The sequence below is a fragment of the Muntiacus reevesi genome, chromosome 2, assembly GCF_963930625.1.
Source record: "Muntiacus reevesi chromosome 2, mMunRee1.1, whole genome shotgun sequence".
Lineage (NCBI taxonomy): Eukaryota > Metazoa > Chordata > Mammalia > Artiodactyla > Cervidae > Muntiacus > Muntiacus reevesi.
In genome coordinates, this window is record NC_089250.1 from 216,089,922 (window position 1) to 216,111,609 (window position 21,688).

Genomic DNA, 21,688 nt, shown 5'->3' on the forward strand with positions numbered 1-21,688 from the left:
CCCCTCCCCCCCAGCCCTGTTTAATCCCGGAAAAACTATCAAGTCCCAGAACGCTAAGCTTCCTGGTGTTGGAGGTGCCAGGACGTTGAACCTCAGACAGAACGGACAGCACGTCCAGCAGAGGGTGCTGAGGGTGCAAATTCGTGCCGGGAGGGGAGCTTGACCAGTGACCCTCGGGGCTAGGTAGGCGTCTGGAGTCCTTTCTCTTCTTCCCCGGGTTTCCTTCCCACCCCCCGGACCACCGCCGGCCCCTGCCCACGGAAGGATTCCCCCTGAATGACCAGCTGCTCTCTGGGGCTTAAAGGTGCCGCGTCGCCTCTCGTCCTGACAGCGGCTCGGGCCACTCCGGCCCCGAGGCGGTCGGGCCGGGCCGGGCCGGGTGGGGCGGGCGGGGCGGTCGAGACTGTCGAGGCGTCCCCGCCCCGCGTCCCCGCCCGGCTACGCGCGGGCCGCGAAGGGGTTAACGCGGGGGGCGGGGGCGCCGCCGCGCCTGCGCGCTGCTGCCCTCCATTGTCTCCGCGGCGGTGAGGAGCACCGGCGAGCGCAGCCCGGGAGCGAGCGGCGCGGCCGGCGGGGCCCGCGCGGCAGGGCCGAGAGCGCGACGCGAGCGCGGCTTCGCGAGCTCCGCGGGCCGCCGGCGCCGCAGCCCGCCCGGACCTCGGGGGTCCGGGCCGCCGTCCCGGCCGCGGCGTCCTGAGGCGGCACGCGCCGGCGCCCCCGCCCTCCTCCTCCGGCGGCCGCTGCCGGGCGGGCGGCCTCCTCCCCGCGGCGCCCGGCCCTCTGGGAGCCCGGGGGCGGCCTGGGGCGCGCTGAGCCCGCGCGCCGCGCCTCTCCGGACCGTGAGGGGAAACATGCGCCGGGCTCGGGACGCCTGCAGCCCGTAGTCTGGGTCCCGCCCGGGTCCTCTCTTTTTCCTTTTTTTTCCCTTCCCCTCCGGTCTCCTTTCTGCGCCCCCCGTATGCCCGCCCAACCCTGCCCCCGCCGCTGAGGACAGGGGGAGGGTCTCGGCCTGCAGGCTCCCGCCCCGCCGGGGCCCGGGCGAGCATGGGCGGCAAGCAGAGCACGGCGGCCCGCTCCCGCGGCCCCTTCCCGGGGGTCTCCACCGACGACAGCGCCGTGCCCCCGCCGGGAGGGGCGCCCCACTTCGGGCACTACCGGGCGGGCGGCGGGGCCATGGGGCTCCGCAGCCGCTCGGTCAGCTCCGTGGCGGGCATGGGCATGGACCCCAGCACGGCCAGCGGGGTGCCCTTTGGCCTCTACACCCCCGCCTCCCGGGGGGCCGGCGACGCCGAGAGGGCGCCCGGCAGCGGAGGGTCGGCGTCCGACTCCACCTATGCCCACGGCAATGGTTACCAGGAGACGAGTGGCGGTCACCATAGAGACGGGATGCTGTACCTGGGCTCCCGAGCCTCGCTGGCGGATGCTCTACCTCTGCACATCGCACCCCGGTGGTTCAGCTCGCACAGTGGTGAGTCCGCGGGCGCCGGAGGCCTCGGAGGGTGGGGTGCCAGGAAGGGCGCGCCGAGGTGCCCCGCACCTTCGCACGCGTGCACGCAAAAGATCTGGAGGTAGAGTGCGCGACCTGGATCTGGCTGCCGTCCCCTTGGTTCCCGAAGCCAAGGGATGAATGGAATACCCACCCTCTAGAAATGAGGCTTTCTGAGAGGCCGAGAAGAGCCAGGTGTGTTAGGACTTAAGGCGTTGGTTCACTTGTGGATGCCTGTTGATGTCTCATTCATTGGCCTCCCCGTCCTCAGATAAGTCTGGCTGGTAGAAGTCGGCCTCCGTGCTTCCTTTCTGTTACTGCTGCATTGTGCTGGGTACTCCGGTAACACAGAAGGATCCAATTTGACCGAGCATCTCAGACAAAGGGTGTGAAAAGAAAATTGGGGCCAAGTGGGGTTTGGATGAGGGCAATTGCTCTTGCTGGAGAAGTGGGTGCCCAGTTTTGCGGCTGTGTTGGAAATCTGAATTGTTTAAAATGGAGCGGCCGCCAAACTGCTGCCATAGACAGGTGTGGCCTGCTGGTCGGAGGACCCAGCCAGGGAGCTTCCCTGGGAGGCTTTGCGGGACCGGGGCTCTGGTTACCCGTGCTGCATGCAGTAGCAGCCTTGGCTCAGTGACTCTTGGATCCTTCCATCTTTTTTCTTCTCCTCCATGCTAAAGTGCTTGGGTATTCTGCATCTTTTTGTGTCCAAGACATGGCAGTTCTCTTGCCCGGCTGTTGGCACATGTCAGGGGGAAAGGAGGAGTCAAAGGATCTGGTTGAATTCATTTTGTGAACTTCTGGTGGCAGGTCAGCAAAAAGCTGGAGGAGGATTTCCTAGACTCTGGCAGGGCAGAAAAGACACTGGCAGGAGCTTCTGGAGGAAAACAGGTCTGTCTGCTTAGCTAACCTGAGAAACCAGGTTAGGCCTCTAGAAAATTGGTCAGAAGGGGTGTGGGGCCGCTATTTACTAATTGGCAAGTTGGAGTGAAGAAGTTAGCATATTCAGACTCCTTTGGGCGACTTCAGAAAATTTAGATACTGTGTAGAAGAAAGATTGCTCTATGGAGGATTTATCTGTTGGATCACTGCTTGCTCTTGTGAAATAGGGGAGACACTTTGAATCTCTATTTCTGGAAATAATGTTCTTTTTTGTTTTTTTTTTTTTTTTCCAATTCTTTAAACTGATTGTGAAATGATTTTTAGAGAGGAATAGTGACTAATTTAGGATAATCCTTGAAAGTGGCTTTTAATTGCTAGGATGGAATTTTAATCCCTGTACAGATGTCTAGATATCATGGACTCTGCCTTGGAGAGATGTAGGGCTTGATTACCTCTGGCACTTTCAGACATCATTTGAGCAGCTTTAGACATCTTGAACTTAGTAATAATCTTCCTTATAAAATTTGGTCCAGAAAGGATCAGGTGTATTTTTGAGGTGATTGTAGTTAAGTTTTTAAGAGAACTGTCTTTAGTGTCTGAGTTTAAACAGAAAATCACTATCAGGTGGTTCTCAAAAGTCACAGGTAGAATTTTGTGTGTTGCAGGAATGTAATCTTAGAGTAGGAGTTCCCTGTTTCTGCTCAAATTTCTTATCTGTCTTTTACCAGAAAGTTCTTTTTCCTTATTCTGCCACCAAGTTCCATGCCGGAGTTACGAGCTTGCATTTGGATTCTAAAATTCAGACCCCTCAGCTGTAAAACCTTAAGTTTTTTCTTCTTTTTCCAGCCAGCGGTTAGGAAGAGCCACTGAACCAGGGACTACAGGAAAAGTTGAAGCATATTAATCCCTTGAGGGGTTGACATTAAAGTGTGTGTGTTGGGGGCGGCTGTTAATATTTCGAGTAATATAGTCATCATAGGGCCATCTTGGCCTTTGGCAGGACATTGGACATACCTGGCTCTGCCATTCAGCACCACACAAATTTCAGAGCGCTCTTGGTTGGGGCCGGGTGTCACCTGATTGAGAACCATTGCCTTAGGGATTTGTTGTTTTATTCGAGTGAAATAATTAGTTTTTCCTGTGCAGCTCATTTGAGAGGAACTTTGATGCTTCCGTTCTTCTGCAGTGGTGGTTCTCTCTCGCCTTCTGGAACAGGCCACAGGCCCTTCCTTCCAGGACATCCCTTTCCTCTCTCTCGTTCGCCGCTCACTTGCGACGACGAGAAACTTGTTTCCATCCTGGGGCCTTTGGGTAAGGTCCCAGCAGTTCTCACTCTTGTGTCTGAGGAGCAGAGGAGTAAGAATTTCAGGGCATGGTTGACTAGGTTTCTGGAAGTTGTTGTGATGTCATTCTTTGTGTTTCCAAGGTGCTTCTGGATCTCTTCATGGGCGCAGAAAACAGTTGTCTGTGAAGTAAGTAGGGGAGTTCAGTGAGCACTCCTCCTCCTTGGAGGAGCTGAGACCTTGGATGAGACACCTCAGCTCTTTTGAGTCTTTGTTATTTTTAAAATACAGATACAGCCTCTAAAGGTTGTTCCCCAAATCCTGCGAGGATACACGGCAGTCACATTTGCCTTCGCCAGGGTTGTGACCCTAGCTTGCTCTGTCTCCTTTGCCTGGAATGCTTTTCCTTCTATTCCGTACGTGGATAACCTTTTATGATCCCTTTAGGCTTTACTTAAATTTCTCCTCAGGGACCACTCAAAATTGTCTCCCTCCTGTCAATCTCTCCCATCACTCACCTGTTACCTTAATAGCACTTAACACACTTTAGTTATCCATTTACTCTTTCTGTTTACTTCGACTGAATATTTACTCCCTGAGAGCAAGACTGTGCCTCTTGATCACTGTTGTGACTCCTACACTCTGTGTTCCAGGCACAAATATTTGTTGAGTGGATGAATTTGAATGCTGTATGTCCATCACTCACCACTGTAACAGTAGGAGGTAAAATGTTTTTATTCCCATTTTACAGGTGAGGAAACTGAGATGTTGAGGGAGGTTAAGGAACCTCCACAAGGCCAGACAGCTAATGGGAGGCAGCACTGGGATTGCAGTGCAGGCCTGCCAGTGTCAGAATCCACTTGACCTCTTAGCCATTACCGTCTGCTTCCTCTCATCCTGAAACACAAGGAAGCTGGGGGACCTTGTGGCAATCTCACCGGCCTGCTTGTCAGAGGGCTGGGCTCCTCTCCTGCTTGGACTGCTTGGCTCTTTAACTGCCTGACTTGTGACCTTGTGCAAGTGAGTCATTTCACCTCTAAGTCAACCGTGTCTCCACCTGTAAAATGGAGATAATACCTGCTCTGCTTACCTTGCCAGGTCATTGTTGTGGTTTCAGGAAAGGGTGTTTATGAAAGCCAAGTAACATAGAATGGAAAGTGGTTATCTTACAGGGGTCACTTCTGTAGTTCTCTGCCTTCTTTCACCTCCTCTGAATCTGCTGGGCAGAAAAACTTACAGTCGTGTGAACTCTTTGTCCAGAATGAAAGCAAGTGCTCTCTGCTGAAATCTGACCTGTATTGAGGGGGCCATCCATAATAACTAGTGCCATTTGAGAAGAGCCACCTAACAGAGTCTGAGTCCCTTCTTTTCCACATTAAAATGTGTTTTGCTGTAAGGTTTTTTACTCCTAATGGTTGCTGGGTGGTATTCTGGAGGTCTGGTCATCCTTTTATAGTCCTGTTTAATTCAGAACGCAGATGGCCAAGTGTGGGGGGAAATACAGAGACCACCATGTTGGAAGGAAGAGGTTGCCCGTTTCCTGGGCCTGAATATAAAATGACCGGTCATCGAGATGTCCCTCCGCCTTCCTAGTCATATGTGTGTTTGCACGTGCATGTTCAGAAAACTAAACTGTTCTCTGTGGTCACCAGGCCACCAGAGGGGCCAGTAGAAGGTGACTTTTGGTGAGCCAGTAGGATATCTCATGGGTTCTGTTTTGCTGGCACTCTGGGGTTCTCAAGTGATTTGATCTTCTCTATTCTTAAATAATTAGAGTTGCCAATTCCATTGGAGTAGATCAGAAAGCCTCTTTGTGCCTCACTCTAGGTGTGCTGGATGTAATGGTCCTTTCCATGGTTTCTGGAGAAGGAAAACCATTCCGTGGCCTCCAAGTAGCAGGATGAGTCCTTGCCTTGCAAAAGTTCTATTCTTAATGAAGACTAGTTTTTTTTTTGGGGGGGGGGGGGAGACTTTTTACAAAGCAGAGTTTTTAGTTCTCTGTTACCATGAGGGCTTGTTTTCTATAAAAGAAAAGTAGGGTTCCCTTGAGGAAAAGATAATTTCTTGAAGGTCACAGTTACTTCTTCCTCATTGGGGTTTGAAAGATGTTGCAAAAAAAAAAAAAAAAAACTGGTTTCACTCTTAAATGTGTGTTTTATGGGATGTGTACATTTTGCCATTAAACAGAGATACACCCCAAATAGGTCACAAGGAATACTCTCTGAGCCAAAGCCACTCTTTACCAGAAATGCAACTCTAGTTGCTTTTGGGAAAAGGAACATGCTTTGTATTTTACAGATGTGATATTCAACCCAAGTTTATTGGGCACTTATAAACCCAATTTTAAAACTAAACTTCAATTTTGACAGTTTCAAAATTGGGAGAAATGTCATAGGGAAGTGGTGGTAACTTAAATGGGCTCTTGGTCTCGCTCTTACTAACCCTTAAGTAGGGGGTGTTTTTAATGACTGGGTCACTGAGGTTGTGGTACCAAAATCTTGAAGTTAGTCCAAAACTTAAATCCTGTTCCTCGTCTTGTAAGGAATGCATACAAATTTTCATCTGTCTCTTTTCCAAGCTTTGTCATGGCCTGTCTCAATCAGATGGTTCCTAGTGATTATGGTGGGTGTAGGCTTGAGTATGAGACCTGGCAGTTTTCACCTCTGAGTCTTTATTTCCTCTTAAGGTCACATGTTTATCCTTGAAACCAACAGTTGGGTTCCTGATTTTGATAGGCTGAATGGATGAGGGGTGAGTTGCCGGTGTGAGTGAATAACCCGAAGAGCAACCCTCAAGTGTGAAGCAAATAAAGAACAAAGTTGAATCTTAAAGCAGCAGCTGGGGTACTGAATAGACTGGCGAGACTGTTTACCTTGAGATCTCCCTGGAGTTGCAGGAATTGAGAGTACAGCCTTGCTCTGCTGGGAGTAAAGAGGAAGGAGGAGTTGGCTTTGCCCTGTAAAGTTAGAGGAGGCATGGTAAGAACTTATAGTGTGCTCCCAAATCTGTAATGAGAAGAAGGCAGATACAAACACTGAGCTCTCCTAATTTCTGTGAATGGTTCACAGAGTTTTCAAACTTGACTCTGCCCAGTATTCTCCAGAACCTTGTTAACAAATGCAGATGGCAGGACCCCACTTCCAGAGTTCAGTAGAACCTGAATTTGTCACAAATGATCCTAAAAATGTAGTCAGAATACCCTCTCTAAATGAAAGGCACCCCTACCATGGGTTTAACTTTTCTCTCCCCAGAGAATTCCGAATGCTTTTCTTATGCATTCATCCCTTTCAACATCTCTAAACTAGATTCCCAAGTGGAATCCACACAGATCTTCTCTTCTGTTGCTCCCAGAGGGTGTATTCACCCAGCAAGACCATTGTTCAGTCTTCGCCCGCTTTCTTTCACTCGGTACAAAGCGTTTTTCTCCTACAGGCAGGCCTGAGCCGGTCTGCCTTGGTCCCCAGTTGCTCAGAACAGAAAGTGGTTGTGGCAGGGACCCCTCTCCTCCTGTGCGCCTCCTCCCCTGGTTTTTCTCCTAAGGCGTGTTTGCCATTAGCTGCTTGTGCTGCAGGAGGGCTTCCTGAGTTACATCCTCTTTCTTCTAGCCCCAGCCGGGAAGCTAGACAAGTCAAGATCTTAGGATAAATCCAGACTTTAAAGTGGACAAAATACCTTTTTCATTTTATTTTTTAACTGACGAAGTATGAAACCGTATGTGTAGATCTGTTGAACTAAGACACTGATTTATTCAACTGAGATTGATTGCTTCCAGTATACTTAGGTGCCAGACATATATACTTATGATGAAGATGATTAGCATTACTTTGTTCTTTCCAAGAATCCTTACTTCCTCACTCCTCTGAGAGAGAGTCTGAATCCTGCAGCCTGTGGAAGATTTGACCTTCTTCAGCGTTCCTCTGTTGAACACACAGACAGATTCGTGTGCTTGTCCCTGAGGCTGCTACAGGGATGGTCTCCTCCCTCCTCTTCTTTCCTCAGTCCTCTGTCTGGGCTGGGGCAGGTCATCTGTTCTTTGTGTTTCCAGTCAAGAGCCTACCAAGAAGAAATTCCTCATATGTGCCAACACGAGCAGTCCTCTTCTCAATGGAAATTGCAAAAGAAAAACATTTGTTTGAAATTATCTTTGCCCTTCAGTATCTTTGTCATCCCTAGAGCCTCTGTTCTTTCTGGTCACTGAACACTGTTTTCTGGATGCCTCATTCACCACTCGTTTAACCCATGTCTGTGAAATTCATCCTAAGCCAAAATGTACTTAAGGAAATGTAAGTAAGAGTTTTTCCTTCTTGGTCTTTTTTTTGTCTGTGAGCTCCACGACATTGACACTTTAGTGCTGTTTTAAGTAATTTTTAAAGGCAACGCTGGTGACCGAAATGTTATTTCTCCCCCAGAATAATTTTTAAATCTGTGTTATATTTGAGTTTTTTTTTTTTTTTTTACCCAAAGTAAAGAATATAGAAGAATGTTCCATGCTGAAAGACTTTATGTAGACTTTGGCTGTTGAGGTGATACCTTAGTGTCTGAAGGATAATCTTTGGAGAAACCTCTCCTTGCATTTCTGTGTATGTGGCCTCTTGGTGAATTACACTAGGCTTGCCATGGCTCCTGCTTGCTTATTGGTCGTACAAAACAAAATGTAATTAAATAAGCCATGCTTCAAAAAGAGTTATTCTGTAATTAGTCACCTCTGTATTTATTGTACAGTGTCTTTTAAGGTCGAAGTTGATTTTTAGCATGTGGAGAAACTTAAATCTGGAGTTGCCCACACGATCTGAGACAGAGGTAGGAGGAGAATGCAAAACTGAGACCCCCCAAGACCTTAGCCAGCTTGGTCATCTTGCCCACATTTCTCCAGTGTTTGGAGAACATCCCTAATCCCCCACCCCTGCTCAGATGGTGCTTTTCCTTAGAGAAAGCTATTAGGATTCGTTATCGTGATTCCCACCTTAGTACTCCAGGAATCCTGCAAGGATTTGAGGGAGCCCTAGGGATTCCAGTCTAAACTGATGGAGCACTTGGTCTACCATCAATACAAATGAGTTTTCTGTAATATTTTATTCGCTTTAGATCATGCACACTTCTAATACCCTCAAAGGTACAGCACCATGTAAGTCAGCTTTTCAAAGGAACTTTGTGACAACATTGCCCACTACTGTAATAAGCATTACAAACTAAACGTTAGATTTCCTCAATCCTGGTTAGAAATGGCTGAAAGAGTCATACCATTGCAGCCAGTTGCCCTGGCGAACTCTGGTTAAATTCAAGGTCTGTGCTCAGGACTGGCTTGCAAGCTAGCTGCCTTCCATCTTAATATCTGAACAAGCCCAGTCATGCTGGCTGTGTTTAATCCATCCATCTCCTACCTTCTCTCCACCCAGAGGCCAAATGCAATGTAAAAGAATAGTGAGTCTAAGCATCTCCAGTATTTTGAGGTATAGGAATCTCCTATGAAGTGGCAGGCCTTTGAGAAATAGTATTATGAGCTGTTCTGTTTTTGCCCTGGCTTTGGAAAACCTTTGGATTCTTCTACTGAACATTTGTTTGGAAAAAAAAAAAATCTTTTTAATGAAACAGTGTGAGTCACAAAGCAGCCACTCCTTCTCATAATAGCATTTCTCACCAGGGGAATTTTTGGTAGCTGTTGGGGGAGGATTTGAGTAGGTTGTGGAAGATAAGTCCCTCAGTTGAACATAACCAAGGGGCTGCCATGTCGGAACTCTGGTGCTTTCCGAGCTGACAAGCCTTGAATTCAAAGTGCAGGGCAGCAGAATAGAATGGGGAAGGCCTGTGCTCAGAGAACTGTCACAGTGTCCTGACCAATGAGGTTGGAGTTTCAGCATTCGAACTCTTCATTAAAACAGCATTGTAGTGTAAAAGGATCAGGAAACTGAGTCCTTGGGTTGGAGGGCCTGAGGCTGTGTACTAGAACGACATCAAATCCCTTGTATTTCTGGATCAAGGGATGACTGTGGTCCTGATGATGAGACTCATAAGCCACGAACATGCCTCCTTTTTCCACACTGTGAAATGGTGTCATGGTGCCTGGCGCTGACCACCTCACACAGAGAGGATTTGCACAGGTCTGTGCTCTTAAGACTTCAGATCTAATAAAGCACTTAGAATAACCCTCAGAGGGAACCCTTGAGGCATTGTCTTTGTGGGATGGTGTAAAGGGGATGCTCGAGACACCGAGACTTCAGAACAAGCCAGGATTATATTACCAGCATCGAGAATGCCTGTCTTCAGCCTCTCTGCCCGCCGGAACCCGAGTTTTCACCGTTTCCGACTTCAGTGACTTAACAGTACTTCTTTGGTCCTCGTGTCTGAACCACGTCTTATGTAAGCTACAGAGAAGGAAAGTCTGAAAGGTTATTACAACTGTTGAGATTTGCTTTCCTTTGGAAAGTCAGAGCTGTCTCCATTCCGTGTTTTCCTGGCTTTGTACTTTTCTTCAAAGCCTTTTACCAGTTCCAAGTCTCCAGAGCTCAGTGAGGGGGAACAGGAAGCCAGCGTTTGATGCCTAAGAGCCAGCAATAACTAAGAGAAAAGGGCAGAAGCAGGGAACTGGGAGGGGGAGTTGTGGGCCTTGAAGGTATCCAGGCCTCTAGGATTATGGATACATCCTGCAGAGATGACTTTAACCAACTTGCTCAAACAAGGAAAAAGCAGTAGGAACCTCTGTTCTGAGAATTCACATTTCTCTTAGATGGTATAGTGGGGCTCAATATTTTTAATTGATGACATGATTACAAAATGCCTTTTGCCTAAGGAGTTCAAACCAATTTCTTAAAAATGATTATCACTTTTATAAAATAGCGGAATAACTTTCCTCTCTTTTCCCGGAGGGTCCCCAGGGTACATCTTGTCATGGGATCCAGGCTGGAGCCTGACCCTTCCTTTTCCTGTCCGTTCACATTAGATGAACTCTGTGAAGCCCCAGTCCTGTGACTGCAAGATGGAAGGGTCACAGGGGTTCGTTCTATTTCAGTTTTGGTTTCACTTGCACATTTTAGGAAATCAAATATTGGTGTGACTCTGAGTAGGAATTCTTGTCTCTTGGAATCTTATAAAAAATGAGCTGTTTCAGGCATTCAAGGGAGAATGTGCTTACCTATCAAGTAGATAAGTGAAGAGAACATTATAGATGTAACTGTATGGACCTCAAGCGATTCATGTTTCTCCTTCCCTTCCCAAAGGTAACCTCTGCCCTGACTCCCCTGTTGATCATCCTATATATGTTCCTACTTTGTACTGCCTGTTTCTGTCCAAAAGAGTATTTACAGGATTTAACTTAAACTTCATAATGTCTCATCTTTATATCTCTGTCTATAGATATGCCTCAAAATTGGATTTGGGATCTGTAAATCCACTCTACTATTTGCTACTCTAGCACATTGATTTTTGCTGTTCTTCTCTACTGTATGAATATAGCACAAATATCACCATTTATCCACCCATTCTCTTGGATATCAGTGGGTATTAAAGTTAGTTTCAGTTACTTTGAGAATATTTTGCTGTTTCCTTGCATATTTGAGTGAGAGTTTTTCTAGAGTACATTCTTAGTCATGAGATCGCTGGGTCATAGGCTCATCAAGAGGGTCTGACTCTTGATTAAATACTGCCCAGTAGATGACCAGTGTGCTGGTACCAATTTTATACTCCCCAGATAGCATATATTCACTTGTTCCATGTTCTTGCCAAAACTTGATATTGTCATACTTGAATTTTTGGCAAACTCTAGTAAGTGTGAGATGGTGTATCATTGTGATTTTTGTTATTTATATACTTGATATAATAAAATTTACATATGCTAATGTATTTTTAATCATCATGCTTGTTCTTGTCTTTTATCCATATTTATATTGGATGGTTCATCCTTTTTTTACTAGTCCATTTAATATGAACTTGTGTTTTTGTTTCATTTGTTTCCAGATACACAGCTGAAGCATATGTCATACAGATGTATATCTCCCAGTTTGTGGGTTATCTCTTTATTCTCTTTCAATTTCTTATGGTTAATTTACCTTTAATATAATATCCCAATGTTTTCCCTCATGGCTTATGCATTTTGTGTCTTAAGAAAGGTTGTCTTTCCTTGAGGTCAGAAGAGATAACTTATATTGTCTTCTGAAAGTTTCTGAATTTTGTCTTTCATATTTAAGTCCTTAAGCTATGGAGAATTAAGTTGTTTGAATGGGATAAGATAAGGTATCTTTTCCTTCTTCCATATGAATAGCCAGTTCTCTCAACAGCAAGTGAAGAATGGTAAAGCCTTTTCCTACTGATCTGTAAAGCCACCTTTATCAAGTTTCAAAATACCTCTATCAAAATAATCAAGTTTCCTTCCAGGCATAGGTTTGTTCCTGGGCTTTTTGTTCTGTTCCATCAGCCAAGTTGTCTATCCTTGTGCTAATACTTTCTTAATTACTGTAGTTTTGTCTTGCTGTGTGGAAGAGCAAATCCTTTCAACTTGTTATTTATTCTCTTTCAAAGCTGTGTTGTCTAAATAAAGCTTTCTAGGGGACAAAGAAGGGAATTGGATAGAATCAGCAAAATGAAGTACAGAGTACCAGGAACTGCTCTGTTTATATCTGTTTTTCTTAATGACAGGACATCTGGCAAACTGACCCTAGTGGGCAGTTTCAGATTTTTTCCCCTACTACTATTGCACAAACAATAACATTTCCCTATGTCTTTGTATTGCAAGCAGCAGAATAAACAGTTCTGTATGTTACAGACAACAACAATAAAAACAAGCTGGTTAGTTATTTTTGGTGCCTTTTGCTTCCATATAAAATTTAAAATCAGCTTTGTCAGCTTCTGTGGGGAAGGAACTGTTAGGATATTTATTGGAGTTTTACGTTGTGTCTTTATAAAATTAGGTCTACCCATGAACCTGAGGGGAATGGACTTAACAGATATAAGAACAGAATTTTTTTTTTACTTTTTTTAAGCTTTGAAATAATTTCAGACTTACAGAAGGAGAAGGCAATGACGACCCACTCCAGTATTCTTGCCTGGAAAATCCCATGGACGGAGGAGCCTGGTGGGCTGTAGCCCATGGGGTTGCGAAGAGTTGGACACGACTGAGTGACTTCACTTTCACTTTTCACTTTCATGCATTGGAGAAGGAAATGGCAACCCACTCCAGTGTTCTTGCCTGGAGAATCCCAGGGACGGGGAGCCTGGTGGGCTGCCGTCTATGGGGTCACAGAGTCGGACACGACTGAAGCGACTTAGCAGCAGCAGCAGCAGCAGACTTATAGAAAAGTTGCAAAATGCAAAATAAATATTGCATTTCCACTAGCCAGAATTTTCAAATGTTACTAAAAAGGCTTAAGTAATTGAATATCCACTAAGTTCTTGACTTTGCAAAGCAGCATAAAGTCCTAATACGTGAAACATCTCAAGTCTGAGGAATGTAGATTGATCTGTTGCTAGGAGTGGGAAAACCACATGATGTTAAAGTGACATGGTGTCTGAAGGGGTGGCTAGGCCTCACGTGGAGGTCTGCTTTCTTCAGAGCTGGTCTGTGTCCTTATGTGATCTGATGTGTATCAGGTCCCGGTGTGTGCTGTGCTATGATCTCATCTGGTACAAGAGGGGCTTCTTGCTTTCAGTTGAGAATCTTAGACAGCTGGACGCTGGGTAATTCCGGTCAAGTCTGCCTCTGTATCACCTGAGAATGTCTTTTGGAGCCTTGACTTGTTTGAGTAAGAGGTTCCTGTATGGGGGATGCCTGCAATGAGACTCCCTTTCATGGAGGACACCTATGCTTACCACTGTATCACCAATGCACACGAGACACCCCTTCTTGGGAGAGGCAGTGTGGGGTGGTGGTTAAGGTTAAATGAGGCTTATAATAATTATATATTTCATATGTACTTTGTATCAATTAAATGAGCTTATTGACATATCCACCTCTCTCAAAACAGTGCCCAGTGGATAGTAAGTGATCAGTAAAAGTAACTTCTTAATGTCTCTGGGTAAAGCTGAGTAATTATCTAAAGATCTTGAATCTTTTTTCGTTAGATTTATCCGTAGGTACCTTATAGTTTTTGTTATTGCTGTAAGTAGTATTTTAAAATTTTTTTATAACTATTTCAGGTTTCTGGTGTATTCAGCAGACTTGCTGAACTCTTGTAAGTCTAATAGTTTTAATAGAAAACATCTACGGAGAAAATCCGAGTGAATCGCGTTGGTAAATAATAATGTTTCTTCTTTTCGGATTCTCTTGTGTGTCACGCCTCTTTCCTACTTTAGGATTGCTGACAATTTCCTGTGTTAAAAGGTTTATTTGAATCTATATAACCATGGGCATTCTTCTTTTCCTCCTAGTGAAGAAAGTGCTTCTTGCATTAAAAGCATTGTCTGTGTTTTTGTTGGATAGCCTTCATTCCCTCAAAGGTGAATTCCTTTCTGTTCTTAATTTGTTAAATTAAATATTACAAATGGCTATTTTATCAGATTTTCCCGTGCATTTATTGAGATTGTTTTTCTTTATTATTTCACATACTTTCTGTTTGCTGGTGTCTTTTCTTTTCTTTTTTTTTTTTAAATTTTAATTTTTTATTTTATTTTTTTTTCAGTGAGTTTTGTCATACATTGATATGAATCAGCCATAGAGTTACACGTATTCCCCAGCTGGTGTCTTTTCCTGTCCTTTTATTTTCAGCCCCTGTCCTAATGTCTTTGATGTATTTTCTGTAAATGACAGATAGTTGGATTTTTTTTCAGGCTAATCTGAGACTGTTTAAAAACTCTGAGGGGGGGAAGAAAGCTCTGAGACTTAATTGGCACATTTAATTCATTTAAAAAATATTGTGAATACAACTATGTTAATTTAATACCTTACTATATATATTGTTATTTTGTGTTATATATCATGTATTTTGTTTGCATTTTTCTGCTTTCTTTCTTTCTACTATATAACTTGTTTTCTTTATCACCATTTGGGAACTTCCAATTCTTTTTTTTTTTTTTTTAGTTTTTATTTATTTATTTATTTATTTATTTTGAACTTTCAATTCTTTAAGAGGCTACTCTTAAATTTTTGACCTGCATGTTTGAAAATAATCTAATGTTAAATTAATATCACTACTGTCTTCCCAAATAAAAAAGAACCTACAGTTTGTCTTAAACATTGTTGAGATTGAGTATTCTAATTCCACTTCATTTCTGTTTTTATACTCTAGAATTAGCCTCTTATTTGATAATGTCTGCTTGGTTGGAGTCACCCACCTGCTTAGCAAATTTTTTGCCTACTGTTCTTTCATCATACTTCATCCTTCTGAGTTAATTTCCTTCTTCTAGAGGTAGGCGTTAAATTTTTTCAGTGAGAATATGTTAAACATACACACTTTATAAAATTTTTATTTCTTTATTTTTGGCTGTGCTGGGTCCTCGTTGCAGCACATGGGCTTTCTCTAATTGCAGTGAACATGGGCTGCTCTTTAGTCAGTGCCTGGGCTTCTTGTGGCAGCTCCTTTTGTTGCAGAGCATGGGCTTTTGGGCACTGTCTAGCTTTGGTAGGTGTGTGTGGGCTCCAGAGTACAGGGTCAGCAGCTGTGGTAAATACCCATAGCATGTGAGGTCTTAGCTCCTGGACCAGGGATCAAACCCAGGTCTCCTGCATCACAGGAGGATTCTTTTTTTTTTTTTTAACTGTTTATTTAACTGTGCCAGGTTTTAGTTTTGGCGTGTAGGATGTTTTTAGTTGTATACAGGATCTAGTTGCCTGACCAGGGATCAAACCCAGGCCCCTTGCATTGGGAGCGCAGAGTCTTAGCCACTGGAATACCAGGAAAGTCCTGTCAGGTGGATTCTTAACTGCTACACCACCAGGGAAGTTCCTAAACACTTCTTTGCTTGCAAATAAAAAAACGCTTTTATTTGCTGTAACTATTGAGTGATAATTTAGCAGAGTATAAAAATCTGTTTTGGCAGTAATTTTGTTCTCAGCAATGTTATTGGGCAATGTTATTCCATTTCTTTATCTTCTAGCTTTTGATATTGCAGTTGAGAATTCTGATTCTCAGCTCTAAACAGTTAATTTGTGTTTTCTCTTAACTGCTTTATAACCTTTGTTCCTGGTATTCTGCAAATTTACTGTTCTGTGTGCAGGGTTTGATCTATTTCTATATTTCTTCTTGCCATTAGTCCTTGAATATGAGAGTTCATGTCTTTCAAAGTGTCCAAGAAGTTCTCAGCCATGTATCCCTTCATATTTTGCCTTTGTTTTATTCTCTCCCATCTTTCCTTTTGAGAAGCTTAGAAGTCATGTATTGGACCTCTTTCTTCTGTCCTTCATGCTTCTTAAACAGTTCGATATTTTCCAACTCTTTATTTCTGTATGCTGCCCTCTTGGTAATTTTCTATTACTTCCCTGGTATCTCAGACAGTGAAAGCATCCGCCTGCAATGAGGGAGACCTGGATTCAGTCCCTGGATCAGGAAGATCCCCTGGAGAAGGCAATGGCAACCCATTCCAGTATTCTTGCCTGGAGAATCCCATGGACGGAGGAGCCTGGCGGGCTGCAGTTCATGGTGTTGCTGTCAGACATAACTAAGCACTGACTGACTGACCTTTCAGTACAATAATTTTTTCTTACCTATTTTTTTAACCTGCTCATTCAGTTTTATGTTTCATTGAACTGTATTTTAAATTCCTTGTGGGTTGTTTACTTTTTTCCTTCAATTGTGTAAAAAGAGTTTTTCATGAGTAAATCATCTCTTATGGTTCTAGTTTTTCTCTTTGGGAAAATCAGTGTTCTGTTCTCTTCCTGCTCAGAAATTCCATGAAACCCTATCAGTGGCATCATACTGTTGAGTGAACACTGTGAACAGGGAAGCAGGAAGCTGGAAGCCCATCATCATTTCGTTCTCTGCTCCCAGAGGAAGAGTACCTCCTGAGTCATACAGGGCAGACTTTCAGCACTGTACCTCTTGGGGGCTCACAGCCGTTGCAGGGTCTGCTTTTATGGCAGTAGAGGACCTAACTCTTCCTCTGTCCTCAGGATATGCAGAGGGAAGATACAGGGTAAACTTTTAGAGCTTTCCTTTTCTTTTTTTTTTTTAAACAGAGACTGGATATATTCTCTTTCTTCTGTCCAGCATAGTATAGTATAGTCGCCTCTAGTCCACTATAGTCGCCTCTAGTCACATGTGGCTATTTAAATTACAGTCAGTTAAAGTTTGGAATTTCCTTTGAGTTCCACTAGCCATATTTCAGGTGCCCAGTAGCCACAAATTGCTAGTGATGACTGCAGTGGGACAGCACAGATACAGAACATTTTCATTGTAGCAGAAAGTTGTCTGGAACAGGGCTGTTCTGAACTCTTACATAGTATTCTTATGGTAGACAGAAGGGGTACATGTAGTTTCACAAAGTGAACTTGTTGATAACCAGAACCTGGAAGTCCTTCTTTCAAGTTATCCCCATTCTGTACTGTCAGTATGTGGGAAGAATACAGAAAGGGTGCTGCACTCAGAGTGATTTACAGGTGAAGTGGTAAACCCAAGCTTACCTGTCTTACCTGTAATGTGATACCATGGGGACGGGGTAAGTAGAGAAGTGAGTGAACCTAATGTTGAACAAACTTTGGGGAACATGGAAAAGAATTACTGCATGGATCTCTTGATTTTATGCAATTGTGATTAAACTGAGAATAGGTAAGATGGGTTGTGAGTAGAGCAAACCAGCCCATGGTGTTATTACTTGAAATTTGACTCAGATTGGAAATTCCTTGTAATGAAATCATCTTTCTCCACCCCCTTAAACTGCCATCTCATTTTCCTTTGAGTTGCAATAGAACCTTCAGTATTCTCAAGAAAAGAGGTACCTCCTTTCTTCACCCCCTTTCCCCACCACATACACACACCCACACCTTCCTCAAATTTAGCAACATTTCACAGTGACTGGACTCAAGATAGACCAAAAATAAAAACAATGTGGGTCATACTAGCCTGGCCCCAGCAGGTTGTAAAGAAGAGGGAAAGAGTCAGTGACCCTAACCTTGTTTTTTGCCTATGAAAAAGAACTGCTGAGAACATACTTCACAGGACTTCCCTGGTGGTGGTTCAGTGGCCAAGACTGCATTCCCAATGAAGACGGGGTTTGATCCCTGGTCAGGGAACTAGATCCTACATGCTGTAACTAAGACCTGGCGCAGCCAAATAAATATTAAAAAAAAAAACCCAAAAAACGTACTTCATTCTTTATTATGGAGGCTGCAAGGATGCAAGGACTCAGCATCCTCAGCACGATGGCTCAGGTGCCCAGTCAGACTGACTGGCTGGAGCTGGTATGTGAGACTAAGCCTGTTGTTTGCTAGGATTTGAACTTGAAGTTTGCTGTTCTGAGAAGGAGCATTGTTCTGGTTGACTGCAGAGTACCATACCTGCCAGATATGGTAGTTGAGAAATTTTTAAAATTCTGTCTGGAGTATGCATGGCTCATGGTATCGAGTAGGTACCTAAATAAAAGTTGTTCAGTGAAGATACATATGAAAAAAGGTTGTTAATTTTAGAGGTGAAAATAAAGATAATTTTATGGGAAAGAATCCATTACTTATTAGTTCATCCTGGTGGATTTTGTAGGGTTGGCAAAAGTAGCTTAGAGGTGACTTTTTGGAAGAAATTAATCTGAAAGAAAAAGATAGCTTATAAGATGACTGGGAGGGGTTTAGAAAGAATTCAGAGACAGCATTTCTAGAAGAAAAAAGGTTGTGAAAGAGGGAAACGTCCTGTAACAGGCTGGAAAGGATAAGGTTGGAAGAAACTGCAAAGGATGAACCAATAGGCGCTTGGCAGAAACAGAAGTTAACAGACTTTTGTGGTTTCTAGATTAGCAGTTTTTTGTTTTTCAAGCAAATCTGGAAGCATAGGTTCTTCCTAGGTTTTTTTCCCTGTCACGGAAATACTCAGAATATTCACTGTAAAGATTTCAAACATTGACACAGAAAGTAAAAGTTCTCTGTGATCTCTTTGGTATGTGTTTCTCCAGATTTTTGCTTGCCCCTGTGGACTAATATGTTTAAAATGGTAGAAATCACATTCTGCTTATCTCATTTCACAACCTCTTTCATTTAATCTTTTCTTCATTGTTCCATGTCACTCCTGGATTTTGTTTTGCTTTTGTCTCTGTTGTAATTTCCAGAAACTTGTGCCTGTGGGGGGGAACTTATTCAAACTGGATCTCTCCCCCTCACCTTCCAGCTGTTGTGCCTCTTTGAGTGAACTCATAATGTCACAGGTTGATGCGCAGAAAGTTTGCCCCCAAAGAGCTTTTACCCTTTCTCTTTGCTAGAGAGACCATGCCTGTTGTTTGGTCAGACTTCCTTAACTGTGAGTTGTTAAAAGTATATCACAGGGAAAGATCACATAGCCCTTCCTATAAATTTAGTTTGTTCTCGGTAGAGCAATTAAATTATAAACTAGAAAGAGCCCAGAGCTCAGCCCCAAATACCGAGAGCATTTGGTAAGTAGACAACTCCAGGCAGTAGGCTTCATAGGACCCCACTCTTTCCCAGCCGTCAATCCTGAAATAATCCGAGTATGTCCAGCCTGTTACCGAGTTCACAGCTTCTTCCCATTTTTACTTCTGATGTGATAATTGGTTCTGCCAGTAGCTGGGCTTACAGCATAAGAAATTTTTACCTTGGATGCACAATCTGAGCTGCCCTAAAAGAAAACAACAGGTGGGGGGCCGGGGTGGAAACATTTCAAGCCAAGCCTGTGTGAGGCAACTAATCTCAGGGCTCTGCACTCGGCGGGTGCTTTTGCTTCCTCGGGGTTCTGCAAACAAACTGTCTAAGAGGCAGCATGCCAGTGGGGCCTGCAGCAACCCTCTGGGACCCAACACTGCGGTGGGATCCCACAGAGGAGCCTGTCAGGAGACAGGTGGGTGAATAACTGATTCTCCTCCTCCTTCCAGTGACCTGTGGAGCAATAAAATGACCAGTAACCAAGCATCTTATTTGAACTGTAGAAGTCTGGTCTCTTTTAAATGGACATGTGAAATGTTCCTGAATTTAAAAAAACATCCTTTCCTAGGGTGTAGCTTTTTTTTTTTAAAGATGTTGCTATTCCATGAGACTATCAAGGCCACCTATGTGGGCAGGAAGCTGGCACAGAACTTAGAAATTGAGTTTCAGTTGAGGTTGAGCCCATTACCCAACAGCACAGTTAATGTTCATGGAGTTTCTGTGAGCTCACAGCCCTGTTGGGTGGCACGTGTTATTTCTCCCATGTTCCCAGGAAGTGGAGAAACAGGAGCAGAGTGGGAAAAGTACTTGGAAGAATTCTGTAATGACTTGAGCCTGAGCCAGGCTTCATACTTGAGTCTTTGAACTCTTCCCTACTGAGTAGACTGTTCCTTTTATAACAATCTGTTTTTTGTTGGTTATTGCAGTTTTTAAAATTAGGAAACATGCACAATCTTAAACTGTAGTATGTAAAGCATTATTGCTAATGGCAGACATTTATTTATGACTTACTAAGAGCCAGGCAGAGTTGCATGGAGCACGGGTTTGATCCCTGGTCCAGGAAGATCCCATGTGGGCACGGCCAAAAAACCAACAAGAAAAACCTCTCTTTCCTTGCTTCTCTGATTTTTCTCCTTCTAGTCTCCTTGAACCCACTCTAATCAGGTGTTTGTCCTCACTTCTCCGTCAAACTGTTCTTCTCAAGGTCACTGAGAAACTTCATGTCTGCTCAGGCCGTGGTTGCTTCTCAGTGCTCAGCTTGGGAAAACCAGATGCATTTGACGGGTTGATCTCCTTGAAACACTTGTTTCACTTGCTTCCAGGATACCACGCTCACCTAGTTTTCTTCTTGCCTCTCATTGATCACTCTACCTCTAGCATTGAAGAAAATGGGGGCTTAGTCCTTGGACCACTTCCCATTTTTTTGTGTAGCAAAACCCTGAAGAAGTGTTCGAGAATACTGGTTATAAATACTGTATATAATAACTCCAAAATTGACCTCTCTAGCTCAGTTTCTCCTTTGACCTATTTTTTAACTGCTTTATTGAGATGTAATTCACATGCCACACCAATTACGGATTTTCAGTGTACAATTCAGTGGTTTTTAATACATTGAGAGTTGTATCACCACAATAAATTTTAGAACATTTTCATTACCCCAAAAGAATCCCCATAGCCATTAGCAGTAACTCAGTTTGTCTCAATCTACCTCAACCCTAGACAGTTACTAATCTGCTTTCCACTGTATGTATTTGCCTATTCTGGACATGTAATAAAAGTGGAACTGTGTAATATGTGACTTTGCGCGTGTCATTCTTTCACTTAGCCTCATGTTTTTACCATGTGTCCATATTGTGGTGTGTGTCAACACTGCATTCCATTGTATGAGTATATTACATTTTTCCATCTGTTGATGGATATTTGCATTGTTTCCACCTTGGGGGCATTAAAAACAATACTACTAAGGACATTCAAGTGCAAGTTTTTGTGTGGATATGTCTTTTCATTTCACCAGTGTATATACGTTGGGGTGAAATTGCTGGGTCATATGGTTACTATGTTTAATGTTTTTGAGAAACTCCAGATTATTTTCCAAAGGAAATATACCATTTTATATTCTTCCCCCACAGTATATGAGGGCTCTAATTTCTTTGCATCTTCTCCAGTACTTGTTACTATATGTTTTCTTGATAATAGCCATCCTGGTGGTTGTGCAGTGGTATCTCACTGTGGTTTTGATTTGCATTTCCCCAAGGATGTTGGGGGATGTCCCTGGGGGCTCAGCTGGTAAAGACTCTGCAGTGCAGGAGACCTGGGTTCGATCCCTGGGTTGCGAAACTCCCCTGGAGAAGGGAAAGGCCACCCACTCCAGTATTCTGGCCTGGAGAATTCCATGGGCTTTATAGTCCCTGGGGTCACAAAGAGTCTGGCATGACTGTGCGACTTTCATTTCCACTTTCACTTCCAAGAATGTTGGGCATCTTTCCTCGTTTGTCGCCTCTTTGTATATCTTTGGAGAAATGTCCATTCACATTC

The 21,688-nt window shown here is 43.9% G+C and overlaps 1 protein-coding gene across 4 annotated transcripts in view; it reads left to right on the forward strand.

Moving 5' to 3' along the window:
• The first annotated feature begins 273 nt into the window (after window positions 1-273).
• ZNRF1 (zinc and ring finger 1) overlaps window positions 274-21,688 on the forward strand; it is an 84,207-nt gene continuing 62,792 nt past the window's right edge. The window contains exon 1 of one of the 4 annotated variants that reach the window (XM_065925026.1): window positions 274-1,468. In XM_065925026.1, coding sequence (XP_065781098.1) covers window positions 1,045-1,468 — 424 coding nt within the window. In that variant the 5' untranslated portion in view covers window positions 274-1,044. The remainder of the gene's footprint in view (window positions 1,469-21,688) is intronic. The other 3 variants (XM_065925025.1, XM_065925023.1, XM_065925024.1) reach the window with 3 other exon arrangements.